This window comes from Malaclemys terrapin, chromosome 19 (genome assembly GCF_027887155.1).
Source record: "Malaclemys terrapin pileata isolate rMalTer1 chromosome 19, rMalTer1.hap1, whole genome shotgun sequence".
Taxonomy (NCBI): domain Eukaryota; kingdom Metazoa; phylum Chordata; order Testudines; family Emydidae; genus Malaclemys; species Malaclemys terrapin.
In genome coordinates, this window is record NC_071523.1 from 682,632 (window position 1) to 701,443 (window position 18,812).

At 45.1% G+C, this 18,812-nt stretch overlaps 1 protein-coding gene across 9 annotated transcripts in view; it reads right to left on the minus strand.

Moving 5' to 3' along the window:
* EIF4G3 (eukaryotic translation initiation factor 4 gamma 3) overlaps positions 1–18,812 on the minus strand; it is a 390,421-nt gene that overhangs the window by 282,640 nt on the left and 88,969 nt on the right. For all 9 annotated transcript variants that reach the window (XM_054008991.1, XM_054008989.1, XM_054008988.1 and 6 more), the window contains exon 2: positions 8,632–8,707. In XM_054008991.1, coding sequence (XP_053864966.1) covers positions 8,632–8,707 — 76 coding nt within the window. The remainder of the gene's footprint in view (positions 1–8,631; positions 8,708–18,812) is intronic.

The window sequence follows — 18,812 nt, forward strand, 5'->3', positions numbered from 1 at the left end:
CACCAGCCAGTCATCTAGATACGGAAACACCTGTATCCTTTGTCGACGAAGGTATGCCGCCACGACGGCCATACATTTAGTGAACACTCTCAGAGCCGTGGACAAGCCGAAGGGAAGGACGGCAAATTGGTAGTGTACGTTGTTTACTACAAAGCAAAGGAAGCGCCTGTGCGGAGGGTAGACTGCTATATGAAAATATGTGTCCTTCATGTCAAGGGCGGCGTACCAGTCTCCAGGATCCAGGGAAGGGATAATGGTCCCCAACGAGACCATGTGGAACTTCAACTTTACTATGAATTTGTTGAGTCCGCATAAATCCAAAATGGGTCAAAGACCCCCTTTTGTCTTGGGGATCAGGAAGTAGCGGAAGTAAAACCCCCTGCCCCTTAACTCTGATGGAACCTCCTCTATAGCCCCCATAGAAAGGAGCGTGAAAACCTCCTGTGTAAGGAGATGCTCATGAGAAGGGTCCCTGAAGAGGGACGGGGGGAGGCAAAGAAAACTGAAGAGCATATCCCCTTTCCACCGTGCGAAGAACCCAATGGTCCGAGGTTATAAGGGACCAAGCAATGGGACAGGCGATCCCGAAATAAAGGAAATGGATCCTGGGTGGTGGCTAGTACGCCGTCCTCGAGCGCATCTTCAAAAATTTTGTCTAGGCCCTGAAGGTGGTCTAGGAGGGCCTTGGTTCTGACCGGGTTGGGGACCGGTCGACCTCCTTCTACCCCATCGTCCACATCTTCTGGGGAAGTCCTGTCTTGGACGAGGAGGAGGAGGGTGGAACCTCTGGGGCTGGGGCCTAAATGGCCTGCGCTGGGGTCCAGGGATATGCATCTCCAGGGAGCGCATGATGGTTCTGGAGCCTTTTAGGCTCTGCAACCTAGAGTCCGTCTTGTCCGAGAACAGTCCCTGACCATCAAATGGCAGATCCTGTAGGGTCTGCTGCAGTTCTGGCGGCAAACAAGACACCTGGATCCAGGAAATGCATCTCATGGCTATAGCGGAAGCCAGTGTTCTAGCCGCAGAGTCTGCTATGTCTAGTGAGGCCTGTAAGGAGGTCCTAGCCACCTTTTTATCTTCCTCTACTAGGGCCCCAAACTCCTCTCTTGAGTCCTGGGGGACCAACTCCTTAAATTTACCCGTGGAGTTCCATGAGTTGTAATCACAGCGGCTCAAGCGCGCCTGTTGGTTTGTGGCTCTGAGCTGCAGACTCCCTGCTGAGTAAATCTTACGTCCGAACAAATCGAACCGCTTGGCGTCCTTCGATTTGGGTGCTACTGCCTGTTGACCATGGCGCTCCCTTGCATTCACTGAGGAGACCACTAGTGAACACGGCTGAGGGTGGTATAAAGATACTCATGGTCTTTAGAGGGGACAAAGTATTTTCTCTCTGCCCCTCTGGCAGTGGGTGGGATGGAGGCAGGGGTTTGCCATATAGTGTTGGTGTTAGCTTGGATCGTACGGATGATGGGCAACGCCACCCGGGATGGGGCATCAGCTGAGAGGATGCTCACCACCGGGTCCTCCACTTCCACTATCTCCTCTGTCTGTAGATCTATGTTCCATGCCACCCTACGTAACAGGTCTTGGTGGGCACGGAGGTCTATCGGGGGTGGGCCCGAGGTTGTCGTGCCTCATCTGGGGAAGACGAGGAGGATGCCTCAGGGGATAAAGGGTCCAGAGGTGGGTCTGGGTCCGAGGGTCCCTGATGTCCAGGATCCCTGTACCGGGGTCTGGGGCCTGCGTGGGTGTTGGCACAGGAGCCTCCATACCCCCTGGGGGAGGACAGGTAATGGTGGCCTCCGGTACCCTGGGCTCTGAGTGTGCCGAGCGAGAGGCCTCTAGTGGAGCCCCTTGTGCCTGGTGATATGCCCATGGGGTCCAGAAAGACCAATGTGCAAGGTCCTGTCTAGGCTCCTCTGCCCCATCCTGCCAATGGCCCAGGTCATCCACTGCCTGACCCTGAGCAGGATAGGCTGAGCAGGAAGCATCTTCAGAAGAGCGAGATGCAGATCTTGAGGGCCAGGGCGGTGCCGAGTGTGATTGCGCTGGCTCCTCCTAGAACAGTGCCGAGCGGTGCCGGTTCACGGGATAGCGGTCTCTGCCGGCACCAGGACCCAGATCTGGATCGCGAAGAAGATCGTCTGTAGAATCGGTGCCGGGAGCGGCCTCTCGAATGGGATCAGCGCTCGTACCGGTGCCGGGAACTGCGTCGGGACTCTGAGCAGTACCGATGCTAGGGTCGGTGCCGAGAGGTGGACCAGTACCGGGAGGAAGAGCTGGGCCGCGAGTACGACCAGCGCCGTGATGAAGACTGGTGCCGGGACTGGAAGCGGCATCGGGACCTGCTCCGAGACCGGGAGCGGTGCCGAGAGTCCACGCTCGGAGATGGAGGGCGTAGCAGGGCAGGCTTGCTCCTGGATTGCACCGTGCGGAGTGGATGCGGTGCCGCAGTCTGAGACGGTGCCGGTTCCGTGAGGGCAATGAGGTTTCTCGCCATTGCAAACGTCTCCGGGGTAGACGGGAGACAGAGCTCAACCACGGAACGGGGCGGGGAGCCAGTCCGCACCAGACTCAACAGCCCTGCTACTGGTGCCGGAATCAACGGTGTCGATGATGGCGCCTGTAACCTTGGACATTCCGATGCCAGACACGACTCCGCAGTCAGTGTGGGGGGCGCCGGTGCCTGCTGTTGCGTGGCAGTCTCCTGTGTTTTACAGAGTCTCTTGTGATCCAGAGACAGGGAACGGCACCGAGGGGCTTGCGGCGGACGCGGTGCCGACGGAGGACAGTGCCGTGGGGTCTTATCCACGGTGCAGTACCCAAGGCCACCGCCGGGGCGCTGCGCACGGAGGCGTTCGGTGCAGGACCTTGGCGTGACGAAGGAGGGTCTGGGCTAAGTGCCGCCTCCATAAGGAGCTGTTTGAGACTAAAGTCCCGCTCCTTTTTGGTCCTGGGCCGAAAAGCCTTGCAGATCCTTGCAGATCCTGCACTTATCAGTCTGGTGAGACTCCCCTAGACACTTTAGACAAGAGCCATGGGGGTCTCCTGTTGGCATAGGCTTAGCACAGGTCGCGCACGGTTTAAAGCCAGGAGCCTTGGGCATGAGCCCGGCTGCACGCCGGGGGGAAAGGGGGAGATGAAAACCCCCTTACCCCCGCTAACTACTTATAACTACTCTATAACAGCTATTAAACTACTAAACTATACTAAATCTAAAACTATACAACTAAGAACTAGCTACAACAATAACTAACAAGGAAAGCTAGGGAGAGTGGAGGACAGCTATGCCGCGCTCCACAGTTCCAACGACCGTCACGGGCGGTAAGAAGGAACTGAGGGGACACTGGGTTGGCTGGGGTATATATCCAGCGCCATGAAGGCACCACTCCAGGGGGCTCCCCAGCCGACCCACCAGGTGTTGCTAGGGTAGAAAATTTTCCGACGATCGTGCACGCAGCGTGCGCACACCTAATTGGAATCGATATGAACAAGCACTTGAAGAAGAACTATGCTGTCTTCTAATTGAGCAACAGGAAAGGAGCTACTTACGGTAAGGGCAGAAAAAGGGAGGAAGTGGCAGAGGGCCTAATCCATAACTTAGCCTTGGACATGCTGTAGACAGTCATATTAACACAGTGTAAAGGTATGACAGCATTGCTACAGGTTGTCTGCAACCTTTCCATGAAAGTCTCATTAATAATACTAATCCTATGCCCTTCTGTAGCAAAAGCCTGAAAAGCATTTAGAATTATAAAAGAAACCTCTCATCTCCCATAGGAGGTAAGTCAGTATTATGTTATTACACATTTTACAGAAGGAGAAACTACGGCATAGAGGTGAAGTGTGGGCCCTAGGGTCATGTGGTGAGTCCATGGCAAAGATGAGACTGAAGCACTAGTCCTAACCTGTGTTCCCTCTAAGCCGGGTGGCCGCTCAAGAATCAATCAAGTGCCACGCACTTGATTAGCAAAGATGTGCACATCAGGTGACGTGTTCAGGTGCCCCTCCTCCTGCTGCTCTGGAGCCAAGTTGCTCCTGCCCTCTGCCTTGGAGGCCCCTGGCCAGCTGCTCCCAGGACCTTCCTGCTTGCTGTGCAAAGCAGGGGGGGGGGGGAGGGAGAAGTGTCCCCCTCACCCCGCCTCCACCCTGTCCATGTACCCCATCTCCGCAGAGCAGGGAAGGGGGGACAGGGCTCAGGAGCAGGACGGAGCTTCTGGCAGCTGCTGTGGACTGAACAACGAGCCTTCTGGTGAGTGCCACTGTGCTTAAAGAGACAGCACATTGTCTCTCATAGACTTCCCCAGCAGACAAAACACACACACAACTCTGTCTCTCTCACATATACACACTTGTCTCTGTCTCTCTCTCTCTCTCTCACACACACACGAGTCTTTTTCACACTCACCTCCCAAAACCTACTGGTATTGTTGTTGTTGTTGTTACTTCTTGGTACTTCCTGCAATGCACATATATTCTCTGTAATTTTATTCTTTCAATGTGCTGTTATTTTAGTTTCTTGCCTGATCTGCGCATTTCATAATTTTATTTCTCTCTAATGCTTAAATTTAATTCTTTGAGTAGTGAGTTCTAAAATGCCTAACCTGTCCTGGCTGGAATAATTATCCCTATGTAACTTTTTAAAAATATATAATATATCTAGTTTTTTGGTTTCTACTGGTGGCACGCATCCGCACATTACCTCGATATTGGAAAAGGTCACAAAATTCATTCCTCATGTGGATGGAAAAAATTAGAGGGAACATTGGTCTTAATGTCCACTCTTCTGCTCTAACTCACTTAACAATACTCCTACCAGAGAGAAGGAGAGAACCCAAGATTCTAGACACCCAGTCCCCTGTTCTAATTGCCAAACACTTCTTCCATACCACAGTACAGAATGACCAAAATTGCCACCCGCAGGTCTGGAGGTACTGCAGAGAGGCAGGCAAACAGACACACAAATAAGCATATGAAAGCAATGGCAGAGTCAAGCCTTATTTCATTAACTTTGATTCACATTTCCATAGGAGTGCTGGATTTTTTGTTAGACGCTCCAAAGTATACTGGGAGTATCTGCTTTACCTCTAGTCACAGTGTGTACATGTATAAACAGCACACTCTAAAATGCAGATCTTTTTGTTTTCAATTGGAAAAAAAGATCATTCCATGGAGGCAGCACTCCCCAAACCATTATCCCCACAGTGACAGAAGGGACAATATGGCCCTTAGTTGCAAATATGAAGGGTGAGGTGCAGCAATACTAGTGTGTTGCCTTTTCACCTATGGAAATGTGGGCTCTAATTCTGATATGCATTACAAGTGGGAGGGGGGGAAAGAGTTTAGTGTTCACAGTCTAGCCCAGGAGTGGGCAAACTTTTTGGCCCAAGGGCCACATCTGGGTATGTATGGATATTGTATGGCAGGCCATAAATGATCACAAAATTGAGAGCTGGGGTGTGGGAGAGGGTGAGGGCTCCGGCTGGGGGTGCAAGCTCTGTGGTTGGTCCAGAAATGAGGAGTTCAGTGTACCAGAAGGGGCGCCGAGTTGGGGGGGGGGGGTGAGGTGAGGGCTCCGGCTGGGGTGAAGGCTCTGGGATGGGGCTGGGGATGAGGGTTTGGGGTGCAGGAGAGTGCTCTGGGCTGAGACCAAGGGGTTCGGATGGCAGGAGAGGGATCAGGGCTTGGGCAGGGGGTTGGGGCGTGAGAGTCAGGGGTGCAGGCTCCAGGCGGTGCTTACCTCAAGCAACTCCCAGGAGCAGTGGCATGTGCCCCCTCCGGCTCCTATGCGGAGGCGTGGCCAGGCAGCTCTGTGTGCTGCCCCGTCCGCAGACACCGCTCCTGCAGCTCCCAGAAGCCATGGTTCCAGGCCAATGGGAGCTGCGGGGGTGGCACTTGGGATAGGGGCAGCATGCAGAGCCCTTTGGCTGCCTGTATGTGTAGGAGCCGGAGGGGGACATGTTGCTGCTTACAGGAGCCGCGCAGAGCAGGGCAAGCCCCCGACTCCGCTCCCCAACTGGAGCGCCTAAGTGAGGCAAGCCCTGGACCCTGCTCCTCGGTGGGAGCTCAAGGGCCAGATTAAAATGTCTGAAGGGCCAGATGTGGCCCCCTGGCCATAGTTTTCCCACCCCTGCTCTAGCCCCTAGTCCACAGCACAAGTTACTGTATAATCAGTACAACTGGACGCACCTGTAGCATTTACTCAAGAGATGCCCAGTAGGATTGGAATTAACAGAGATGGTTCAAATCACGATTGTGTCTGGCACAGCTGTGTTGTGGAAGTTTCTACAGTGTTATTGTACATTACATATGGCTTAAACAGGTGTTTATTTGTCCCAATTTAAATGTACACTAAAGTGACTCACAATCAGTGGTTAGTCCACATTAGGGAATAATATCCTTCAAAATTTAATGTAAAAAACCTATTACAATCTACGTGATATTGGGCAAAAAGTCTTCAAAAGTTTTCTTCCTTTATAACTTTAACTCAAAACCAACAGAATGAATGTTTTAGAATTAAAAAAGTCACTCCATCTGGAGCATTTCTGGACAAAGTTGCAGAGCTTCAGAGGAATATGGAACAGCTTCCATATGAGGAGAGATTAATAAGACTGGGACTTTTCAGCTTGGAAAAGAGACGACTAAGGGGGGGATAAGATAGAGGTCTATAAAATCATGACGGGTGTGAAGAAAGTAAATAAGGAATTGTTATTTACTCCTTCTCATAACATAAGAACTAGGGGTCACCAAATGAAATTAATTGGGCGCAGGTTTTTAAAAAGCAAAAGGAAATATTTCTTCACACAACGCACAGTCAACCTGTGGAACTCTTTGCCAGAGGACATTGTGAAAGCCAAGACAATAACAGGGTTCAAAAAAGAGCTAGATAAATTCATGGAGGATAGGCCCATAAATGGTTATTAGCCAGGATGGGCAGGAATGGTGTCCCTAGCCTCTGTTTGCCAGAAGCTAGGAATGGGCAACAGGGGATGGATCCCTTGATGATTACCTGTTCTGTTCATTATGGCATTGGCCACTGTCAGAAGATAGGATACTGGGCTAGATACTGTTCTCCCCTCCTCAACTCCCCCTTTTTCGCCAGCATCCTCTTTTTTGAGAACCTGAAATATGGTAACCCTAGCTTCAACGGTTTGTGCCTTGCTTCTTGTTCCTCTTTTTTGATTATGCTATGAAAGACACTTTGCTGGTTTGCATTAAAGGTTGGTTCTGAATCCACTGCACAAATGCTAACATCAGCAAATAGTCTGCAACTCAAGTCTGTTGACATGCGATTTTTTTAACTACATATGCGCATAAACTTTTAACCAACAGACTGGTCAGTTGCACTGTAACCTGTCAGGCCAGTATCTGTTGCAACAGATATACACTGGGAGGCAGCCAAAGGAATCCCCTGTGGATAGGTTATCTGAGTCCTCCCACTATTGTAGCTACTCCCTGATTCTCAGGGAAATGTGGGATGATAGAGGGTAAAACCACTGATCCCACTTGAATCAAGAAAACCTTTCCCTTCCATTGTGTTGATGAGGTCTCCCAGGTGGAAGAAACTTTGAGAAAGGGTCAGAGAGTTCTTTTCCATGATTATCCTGAATCCTAGATGGAAGAGGCAACAAATTATTTTGGATTCTGCATCTTGAGAAGACCCCTTCATCTGCCAGTCATCCAAATAAGCAGACACACCTTTACTGCAGCAGTTCTAAAAGACGTTTCCATAAGTAATTTATGCTGTCATGCTAAACATGAGTTTCTAAGATCTACACGTTTTTCTTCCTTTTTTCCAAAATGTTTCAAAAAGAGTTTAAAAGTATTTTTGGTAATTAAATAAATTAGTTTGTAATACTCTCTTGCAAAACTGAATCATTTATTTTTCTTTGCACTTTTTCCCTTTCTCAATCAGGGCTGCATACTAGCTTTCAGTATAGTGAAGCTCATAAGGAATAATGGGCTTCTGGCTCTTACTATTTGAAAAATAAAAGCCATGAATTGAAAATTTTTATTGGGTATGCAAAAATAAACATTGCTAGATTTCCAGTCTGAATTCCCTTGCTAATTAGAATCTAAAACATTTAAGGTCATCTGCTAAAAATATCTGACAAATATTAAGGCTCCTGTAGAAGTATTTATTTCCCTTAATGGCTTTACAGGAGATATTTAACATAAAGAACAACTCTTCCTCATAAATTTTTCTTATGAAATAGGAACATCAGTGTCTTGGTAGAATTGTGCAGTAACTAATATGTTCCATCAAGTTATTCTTTGAAAAGAAGGGGAGCAGGCGAACTGAGATTATGGCTGATAACATTTTTACTTAGCGAAGTATGCTTAGAAAGTCCAACTGTAAATTCTGTGAGTAGAACTGCAAATGTTTAAGAAATAACGGAGTAGCCCAACAGATCCTGCTCTCCATTTCTGTGCAAAGAAAATGGCGTTCTGTATCCTATGCTGATGAGCAGCAATTTTAGGGGGGTAAGGAAGTTGATTTTTGCTATCACTAAACGTGCATAGCAATTTCTACTTCCTTACATGCATAAGGAAAATGTGTCTCCTTTAAAAAAAATAAAACACACAAAAATGAAGGTTTAGTATTTTGCAGAACTGCCCTTACATACTTACAGTGCTGTACACAGCTGAGACTGTCGGAGTGAAGATCCGATCCTCAAGGGGTTGCTGCACAGGACCTCTGGGAATTCTATAATACATCAAGTTAAGGAAAACAAATGGAAAAAAGGATTGTGTTCTATAATGACAAGAGCATGATACAAACAGAAAGCACTTTCTTTGTTAAAACATCTAAAACCACCTCTCTAGTGTAAGCAGATACACAAACATCTCCAAAGGCACTCACATTCAACCAATCAGATACAATCCTTCAGGTTTTCTAAAGTGAGTAAGTGTATCCCTCAAGAATTGATTTCCTGGACAAATATGACAAGAGAAACTGAAAGCAAATCCAGTTATTTAACAAACCACAAAATGTTAGTCTCAAACTCAATAACCTACACACACACCTCTGCTCTTTAAACTCTACATTCAGTGAGACAAACTCTGCTAATCAGCATTGAATGCTCTGACAAAGGCCTGGCCTGTTTTGCTAACCACGTGGGAATTATAATTGTTTCCTTGTTTGTTTTACAAAAACAACAAGGAATCCAGTGGCACCTTAAAGACTAACAGATATATTTGGGCATAAGCTCTCGTGAGTAAAAAACCTCACTTCTTCAGATGCATGGAGCGACAATTACAGATGCAGGCATTATATAATGACACATGAAGAGAAGGGAGTGGAGAACCAGTGTTGACAGGGCCAATTCGATCAGAATGGATGTAGTCCCAATAATAGATGAGGAGGTGTCAATTCCAAGAGAGGCAAAGCTGCTTTTGTAATGACCCAGCCACTCCCAGTCCCTATTCAAGCCCAAATTAATGGTGTTAAATTTGCCAAACTTCAACATCCAGTAACTCTAAAGACATGACAGTCCACAGCATCCTGCTGGATCAGGCCCTGTAACGCTTTACTTACAAAAAGTATTTGTGAGACTTCTGTTGACAGTGGCCAGTGTGATATCAGCCGTATAGAAAAGCTTATTGTCAGTGCCACAAAGTATATAAACCAATTTCATGCTTTTAATACTCCTTGAACAATCAGAAAACCAACTACTTAAGTGTTTAAAATTGAAATAAAATGTTTGATTTTTAAATGCTGAAGCTCTCCCTAGAACAGTTCTATCATTGTTAGAGCAGCATCGAAAATTGTTTGCAACCTTTTAAACTGTGTTTCCATGAAATTGTCATGAAGAACGTCAACTTCTCAGCAAGGAAGCTCAAAACTGAATTCTTAATCATAAGGACAAACTACGTTAAAAAATACAATATAGTTTACCAGAATTTTGAATTTCTGCTCATGTGAATATTTAAAAAGAATTAAAAAGATAACCAAGATCACCTTTCATAATTTTAATCCTCCCAAAACCGCTCCATTATAAGTAATATCACAATATTACAGATAAAGAAGTAAACATGCCTATATACAGAATCAGCGACAAAGCTGAGAATAGAAATCTGGAATCCCTGACTTCCAAGACTGTGCTCAACCCACATCTTAATATTTTTTTTAAATAAAGATATCAAGGATTCTCTTCTAATAAGCAATGTTTCTTCTTTTCTCAACTTTAACAACTGCCAGTTTGAACATAAGGCACATAATTTTATTATCTTAACTAGGTTGAATCAGGTAAATTTGGTATTTACCCCTTTGTTTTTTACAGTAAACACTTTCCACACAAAGCCAGACCACAAACCATAGCCACACCATAAACATCCTCTCCACATATCCTTGTGATATGTTTTTGTTCTTTTTCTTTTGCTCGCTTGCTGTAAAGTGCTCATACATAAGATTTGTACCTCCCATTCCCCAGAAGTTCCTTTATACCCTCTCATTAATGATCCCAATTGCATGGAGCTCAATCGCATTTTATCTTTAGAGTATGAGAAAACTCTGCCAAAGGTTTGTTGAGTGTTCTCAAAGGAGGGAATTGTTGGTGTCACTAGGCATAGCTACCAGGTAACTCGGGAGGGTGGAAGGCCATAAGTGTCGATGAAACCCCCCTGCTCTGGGTCTAAGTGAGCCAAAGCAACCCCATCTTGTGAACTTTAACTTTAACGCTAAAAGCCTAAAAGCAGAATATGTAACAGTCAGCTTTTTTAGCAGACAGCTGCAGTTTCGCTCAAACTAGCAAATGCAGTAGTGATAAGGAAGGGGGAGAGGGGGAGGGGGGAAGTCTACATGTCTCTGGGTCTGCAAGGCCAAAGATAAACATGCAGACGACAACTTTTCTAATACGTCACAATGTAGTACCTACTGTAACTGCTGTCGGGAAGGGAGGGGTAGAGGGGAAACAGAACAAAAGACTTACACAAGCAGCTTGGAATATAAAATGGGAAACTTGCTTGTATTTGTTGAGCTTCTGATTTGAGACATGCTGGTCTCCTGAGTGCCTTTTCAAGATCTCGAATAAACTTGGTTTGCTTCTCCACCCTGGTGTGTCTATTGGTGCAACGCACACCTGGCAACGAACCCCGCTGTTGCCCCCTCGGGCCCTCTGGGCCGGCAACACTCTGAAACCCTTAAGTCTGGTCTACACCTAAAACTTAGGTTGACATAGCTACCTTGCAAAAGGCTGTGAAAAATTTTGCACCCTGAATTCCACAATTAGGTTGAAATAACCCTTCGAGTAGATATAGCTAGGTTGACAGAAGGATTCTTCCATCAACCTACGGCTTCTTGGAGAGGCATATTATCTAAATCAACAGAAGACCTCTTTCCATCAGTGTAGGAAGTTTCTAGACTATGACGCTACCACAGCACAACTGCAGCGTCTTAGCTTTGCTGCTGTAGTGTAAACATACTCTCAGCTATTTTATTTATGTCCACAAAGTACCATGTACTCCAATGATGAAGCGTAGATAATAACTTAAGATAACATTTGTCCTTTACCTAAAACTGAGTTATTTGTAATCTAAAGTTTTAAGCAAGCCATATTCAACAAGACCTATTCTCCCATTGCAGGATATGAGTAACTCCAGTTAGTTAGTGGGAATTCTCTGTATCCCCAGGGCTGGATAATAGTATCCAATGGGTACAGGTTGAGTTATTGAATAGCCTGCAGCACTTTGTGGAGATGACAGCAGTGAGGCTTGGTTCTCATACACTGAGAACTCTGCTCCAGCTGCGGAAAGCAATAGCATTTGACCTTTCAGAAGAAAGGATAACTTCATGTTTCCTGCTGATCATGTGACCACTGCAGAACCTTGTTGATTCAAAGGAAGCTTTCGTTTCAGTCTGTGGGTAACCATTTTTGTGAAGAAGCCAACAAGGAAATGTGAAAGACTACCTTTGCTATTCCATCCCTTTCCCAAAACTTGTTTAAGATACAGTACAGTAACCCAAGAGACGTAACAGTTTTATTATCTAATTAAGCAAAAGCAGTGGAGGTTTATTGTGTGGCTATGGTTTATGGTCTGTCTTTGTGTGCAAAGAGTTTACTGTATATAACAAAGGGAAAAATACTAAATTTACCTGATTCAACCTAGTTAAGGTAATAAAATTGTGCCCTTATGTTCAAACTGGCAGTTGTGAAAGTAGAGAAAACATTGAGAAGAAACATTGCTTATTGGAAGAGAATCCATAGCTATGCCAACACAGGCCCTGTAGTGTAGAATACCCTAAGTGACTTGCTCAAGAAGTCTGTGACAAAAGAGGGAATTGAACCCAAGTCTCCTGTGATCCAGCTGAGAGCCCTAATCTTTAATTACTGGATGGGGGACTCTAACCTAGGAAATAGTGACTCTGAAAAAGAATTGGAGGTCGTGGTCGATAATCAGCTGACCATGAGCTCCCAGTGTGATGCATAAACGAAGTAGGAGTAGACAGATTATTTTACCTCTGTTTTGGCACTGACGCAACCACTGCTGGAATACTGTGTCCAGGTCTGGTGTCCACAATTTAAGGATGTTGATAAATTGGAGAGGGTCCAGAGAAGAGCCACAAAAATGAATAATATAGCAACAGTAATAGTATAGTTATAGACTCAAAGATCTCAATCTATTTAGCCTAACAAAGATAGGTTAAATGAGTGACTTGATTACAGTCTGTAAGTGTCTTCATGGGGAACAAATATTTAATGATGGGCTCCTCAGCCTAGCAGGGAAAGGTATAATATGATTCAATGGCTGAATATTGAAGCTAGACAAATTCAGACTAAGGCATACATTTTTAATGGTGAGAGTACTTAACTATTGGAAAAATTTACCAATGGTTGTAGTGGAATCTCCAGCACATTCAATTTGGAACTCAAAATTGGATATTTTTAAAATATAAAAATGGCCATACTGGGTCAGACCAAAGGTCAATCTAGCCCAGTATCCTGTCTTTTGATAGTAGCCAATGCCAAGTGCCCCAGAGGAAATGAACAGAACAGGTAATCATCAAGTGATCCATCCCCTGTCACCCATTCCCAGCTTCTGGCAAACAGAGACTATGGACACCATCCCAGCCCATCCTGGCTAAAAGCCATTGATGGACCTATCCTCCATTAATTTATCTAGTTCTTTTTTGAACCCTGTTATAATCTTGGCCTTCACGACATCCTCTGGCAAGGAGCTGCACAAGTTGACTGTGCGTTTCTTTTAAACCTGCTGCCTATTAATTTAATTTGGTGACCCCTAGTTTTTGTGTTATAAGGAGTAAATAACACTTCCTTATTTACTTTCGCCACATCGGTCATTTTATAGACCTCTATTATATCCCTCCCTTAGTCACCTCTTTTCCAAGCTGAAAAATCCCAGTCTTATTAATATCTCCTCATGTGGAAGCCGTTCCATACCCCTAATCATTTTTGTTGCCCTTTTCTGAACCTTTTCCAATTCCAATATATATTTTTTGAGATGGGGCAACCACATCTGCATACAATATTCAAGATGTGGGTGTACTATGGATTTATATAGAGGTAATATGATATTTTCTATCTTATTATCTATCCCTTTCTTAATGATTCCCAACATTCTGTTCGCTTTTTTGACTGCCGCTGCACATTGAGTGGATGTTTTCAGAGAACTATCCACAATGACTCGAAGATCTCTTTCTTGAATGGTAACAGCTAATTTAGACCCCATTATTTTATATGTATAGTTGGGACTATGTTTTCCAATGTCCATTACTTTGCTTTTCTCAACATTGAATTTCATCTGCCATTTTGTTGCCCAGTCACCCAGTTTTGTGAGATCCTTTTGTAGCTCTTTGTAGTCTGCTTTGGATTTAACTATCTTGGTAGCTTTGTATCATATGCAAATTTTGCCACCTCGCTGTTTACCCCTTTTTCCAGATCATTTATGAATATGTTGAATAGGATTGGTCCCAGTACAGACCCCTGGGGGGACACCACTATTTACCTCTCTCCATTCTGTTTTTTTTTTTTAAGAAAATAAAACTTTTTGCTTTACCAACCTGTTATAGTAAGTATAGTATAGTTTTACAGAGTATTCAAAACAGATGGAAGAGCAGTTACAAAATATCTGTACAATCATTACTTCACTCCTTTCTCACAACCCACCTCTAAACAAATAATGAAGTCAGAATTTCCTTAAAGAATTTCCCTCTCTACAGAGTCTAGGTTTTTGCATTAATGCACAACAGAGACATGGCAAGATTTTGTACATGCTTTAGATTGTGTTATGTTATCTAAAACTGAAAATATATAGCAATTTATTATAGTATCACATAACGAGAATTTCTATGGTTTCTCTGGGATGCTATACACTTTCAAGAATGGACTATCGGAAACCATCTATGGTATTTTTTTTCAAAATGGATACATTTTCCCCATAATGGTTCCTGTCACCCAAGCTTATTTTCAGCCACTAGCAACTGTTTTTAACCTAGTATGAATCACTGGCCTCTTTCTTCACTTACTGCTTGGCATAACAAGTAACAATCTTTTCATAAAAATAAAAAAAAATCATGACTACCAAAAGGGCAATTGTAGTGAGTCGGTGTGGCTCCCCTCCTGCCCAGAAGAGGGAGCCCCTGTGCAGGCACCGGAGTGGGTGGAGCCACCGCTGCCTGTTCCCGCCCCCCGGAAGTCCAGGGGCGGGACAGGAAGTATAAAGGCCGGTCGCAGAGCTCAGTCGGTGGCCAGCCACCACAGGGAGCAGACGTGCAGCCGGGAGCTCCCGGCCAGGAGACCTCCGAGGCCCGGGCCCTAACTGGCCAGAGCTACCCCGGGCCCGCTACGAGGAGGAGCCGCCGGAGCCCGTCCGCTCCCGTCGCTGGGAGAAACCCTGGGAACCCCCTCCACTAACCCTGAAGGCGAGACCGCACCAGAACCCCTCCGCCCCTGCTGCTACCCGGAGGAGCCGCCCGAGTGCAACTGGCCTGGTTTCCTGACGGAGCTGCCGGACCTGCCACCAAGCCCTGGCCGAGAGGAGCCCATGCAGCTGGACTGGCCCGAGCCCGGTACGAGGTAGGCCCTGAGGGGGAACCTGGAAGTAGCCCGGGAATAGCCGACCCCGGTCAGGCTGCAGACGAATGTGAGCCAATGTCAGTGTGTTGCGGTCTGGATACCCCACTGACCAGCAGCGGCAGTAACCGCTGCTAGGGCCCCGGGCTGGAACGCAGTGGAGTGGGTGGGCCTGCGTTCCCCCCTGCCACCCCCACTCATGGGTGGCAGGCTTCCCCCTCACCCAACGCTTGGCTGTAGGAGCCTAGGCGTACCTTGACTGTTTGCTTGCTCAGCCCCTGCAACCAAGGGCCTGAGCCATCACTGTGTGTGCCCCGCCCTGACCCAGGGCCTGGGCTCCTTAACTGTTTGCCCGCTCAGCCCCTGCAACCAAGGGCCTGAGCTATCCCTGTGTGTGCCCCACCCTGATCCAGGGCCTGGGCTCTTTGACTGCTTGCTTGCTCAGCCCCTGCAACCAAGGGCCTGAGCTATAACTGTGTGTGCCCCGCCCTGATCCAGGGCCTGGGCTCCTTGACTGGTTGCTCGCTCAGCCCTTGCACCAGAGGGCCTGAGGCGTGAACTGTTGTCGGCTCCGCCCCTGCACCAGAGGGCCTGAGCCTGGAACTAACTATTGTCGGCTCCGCCCCTGCACCAGAGGGCCTGAGCCTGGAACTAACTGCTGTCGGCTCAGCCCCTGCACCAGAGGGCCTGAGCCCCGGACTCCCGGGTGTCTGCTCAGCCCCTGCCTGAGGGCCTGAGCCCCGAGCTAGCTGTCGGCCTTGCTCTGCCCCTGCACCAGAGGGCCAGAGCTTCTGGACTAACGGACTGCTTGTTCCCACAGTAGTGAGTCGGTGTGGCTCCCCTCCTGCCCGGAAGGGTCGAGCCCCAGCAAGGACCTATTACAGCAATACAAGTGCAAAAGGGCAATAAAACATGTATTTGAAGCACTCCAAAGGAAGGACTTCTATTTTCTTGCAGAATATAGCAAATCTCCCACCAGCTATCTTTAGGGTTATGTAAACTCTGTACATGATCCCACTTGCATTGTATTAAATGACTTAAAATAAAAGGTAAAAACTATCAGCAAAATTATAGAGAACAAAAACAAATGCAAACATTCAGCTTAATCCCTTTTAACTTTTTGGTTTCAAGAATTAAAAAATTATGTAAAGATGTAAAAATGGTACATGCATTGTAAAGCAGCATACATCACTATTGTAGTTTCTTCTGTATTTAAGATACTCAGTAAAAATATAGAACATTAAAATCCTAATTGTAGATGCGTTAGTTTAGCAGGGTTTGGAACCTGCATCACTGACACTCCAGGGACTTTCAGAAAATAATGCTAAGACAATAACTCAAACCTGATTTATTTATATAATACTAAGGAAGAGAAACTTGAAATAATCAAAGCTTTTCAATACATAGCAGGTACTGAAATTCCATGATGATCCACCCCTCGCAAAGGCTTTTTGTTAACCACATTCATCATTCTTACCTGGCACTGGATTTTAGTCTCCACTGAGCACCTCCACAAAAGGATTAATTTGATTAATTAATAAGGAATTTGTTTCTTAAAACCTGAATTCAATCCATAGTCTTCCTCCTTTGGTTTGCTGTTAGCATAAGGCTCCATTCACACCACCCTGCTACTTGTTCTTAAAGCCTGCAGTCTATCTTGCCCTCACAAGAAAAGCTTCTGAACCACTGCAGAGCACAAAGATATTCTTAAAGCAATAGCTACAATGGGAGTTCTTAGGCAATACCAGCAATACCTATCTGCTGACATACATCTATTTAAGAGTTCAATTGGCTAGTTAATGCGTCTTCCAAACTCTGTTTCAGACATAAAGTTTTATCTCTGTTCAAAAATGGCAGACACAAAAAATTCAGTGGCATATAAAGCAGTTTCCAAGACTGAGTGTCAATGCCAAATTTCAAGGAAGCTGGTAGAGGAATGCAAAGATTCTTTTCTGTATTACAGTACATGTTTCCATGCTTCTCAGCTCTGGAACAGCAGCTAACCACTCTGCCTCCCTCTTTTTCTGCCTCATTTTAGCTGTATGTAGCCACCAAAAAAGGGAAGGGAGTTAACCGTACATTCCTGCTGGAAAGCCCAAGTAGGATGAAATCAAAATAGACTACCACTTGATAAAAGCTAGAATTAAATAAAGCTTTTAAATGGGTAGACTCACCTAAAATACACTATGCTTAATACAGATACTTTATATGGAGGGTTTGGAAAAAAACATTGTTTCTTGTTGGAAGGAGAATGAAATCTCAGCCTAAACTTCTCAACCACACCACATTTGCAATACAAGTTTACCTCTCAGCTTGTCCATTACAAAATAACTGATTACTGCCCCCAAATGCAATAATTTGCAACACCACAAACCATACTATTTAGTAAGTCCTTCATGAATCAACTCAACCTTCTAAATAAATTCCTGTTCTGACCGGCTATTTTTCAGAAGCTGAGGAAAGGAAACCTGATACGACAACCAACTTCAATCTTTAAAAAAAAAAATAAAAAAAACATACCATGTGACGTCACATGAGAGGCTAGGAAATAAATTGATCAAAATGAAATCATATGCTCATCATATTTTGAAATATTTATATTTATTATACCAAAAAAACACCTTACATTCAAAAAACACTAAGGTTGTAAAGTCAAGCACTACAAAGTTAGAAAATGCCAGAATTAGAGTTGCCTGTACAACCTTCATTCAGTCCCCTTGTACATATGCATTTTGATAGAGTCTTTAATTACTTGATCACATGCTATTTTTCCCACAGGATCCCAGCCTCATTCATTTTCTTTCTACTGGGTATGACAGATACCCAGTATTATACAGACTGCACTACAAGCATATAGCTAAGCAGTGTTTATTATAACAGAGGTAAGAGACAATCAACATCGCAAAATCAAAATGTGGCAGTCATTTAATTTACGAAAGGATCTATTAAAGAAGAAGCTTAATTTAATTTATAAAGAACTGGGGAGAAGCTAACAATTTGAAATGTATATATTAACTCGCCAATCTAATGTCCACCCCTGCCCACAGCATAACCATAAACACATCCCAGGTAGACACTAGGAGCATTAACAGAGGGGGTGAAAATAGTTATAAATAATAGGCTATGGATTAATAAAAAGCCTTGATGAAGTAATGTCACTCCCAGGAAATTAGTAATATGCCTATGGTGTACACTGCATGCCTATAAAACCCCTAAAAGAAACAAGTAGACATTCTGCATAAAATAGTAACTTTATTTTAGTTATCCCTGTTGCACAGTTTTCTGGTGCACTGTGCTTAGATATCAAAATAAAACTATGAATCAGAGGTCTAAGCCTATCATAAAACATTTTTAAAAATCTCCTTTTTCTTTTTTCAGAGTAGCAGTCGTGTTAGTCTTTATCCGCAAAAAGAATAGGCGTACTTGTGGCATCTTAGAGACTAACAAATTTATTTGAGCATAAGCTTTTGTGGGCTACAGCCCACTTCATCGGATGCATGTAGTGGAAATACAGTAGGAAGATATATATATATACACAGAGAACATGAAACAACGGGTGTTACATACACACTATAAGGAGAGTGATCAGTTAAGGTGGGCTTTTATCAGCAGGAGAGAAAAAGAACTGTTTGTAGTGGTAATGAAAATGGCCCATTTCCAGCAATTGACAAGGAGATATGTTCTTTTGTTCTACATTTTATGTTAAATCATAGAATCATAGAATATCAGAGTTGGAAGGGACCTCAAGAGGTCATCTAGTCCAACCCCCTGCTCAAAGCA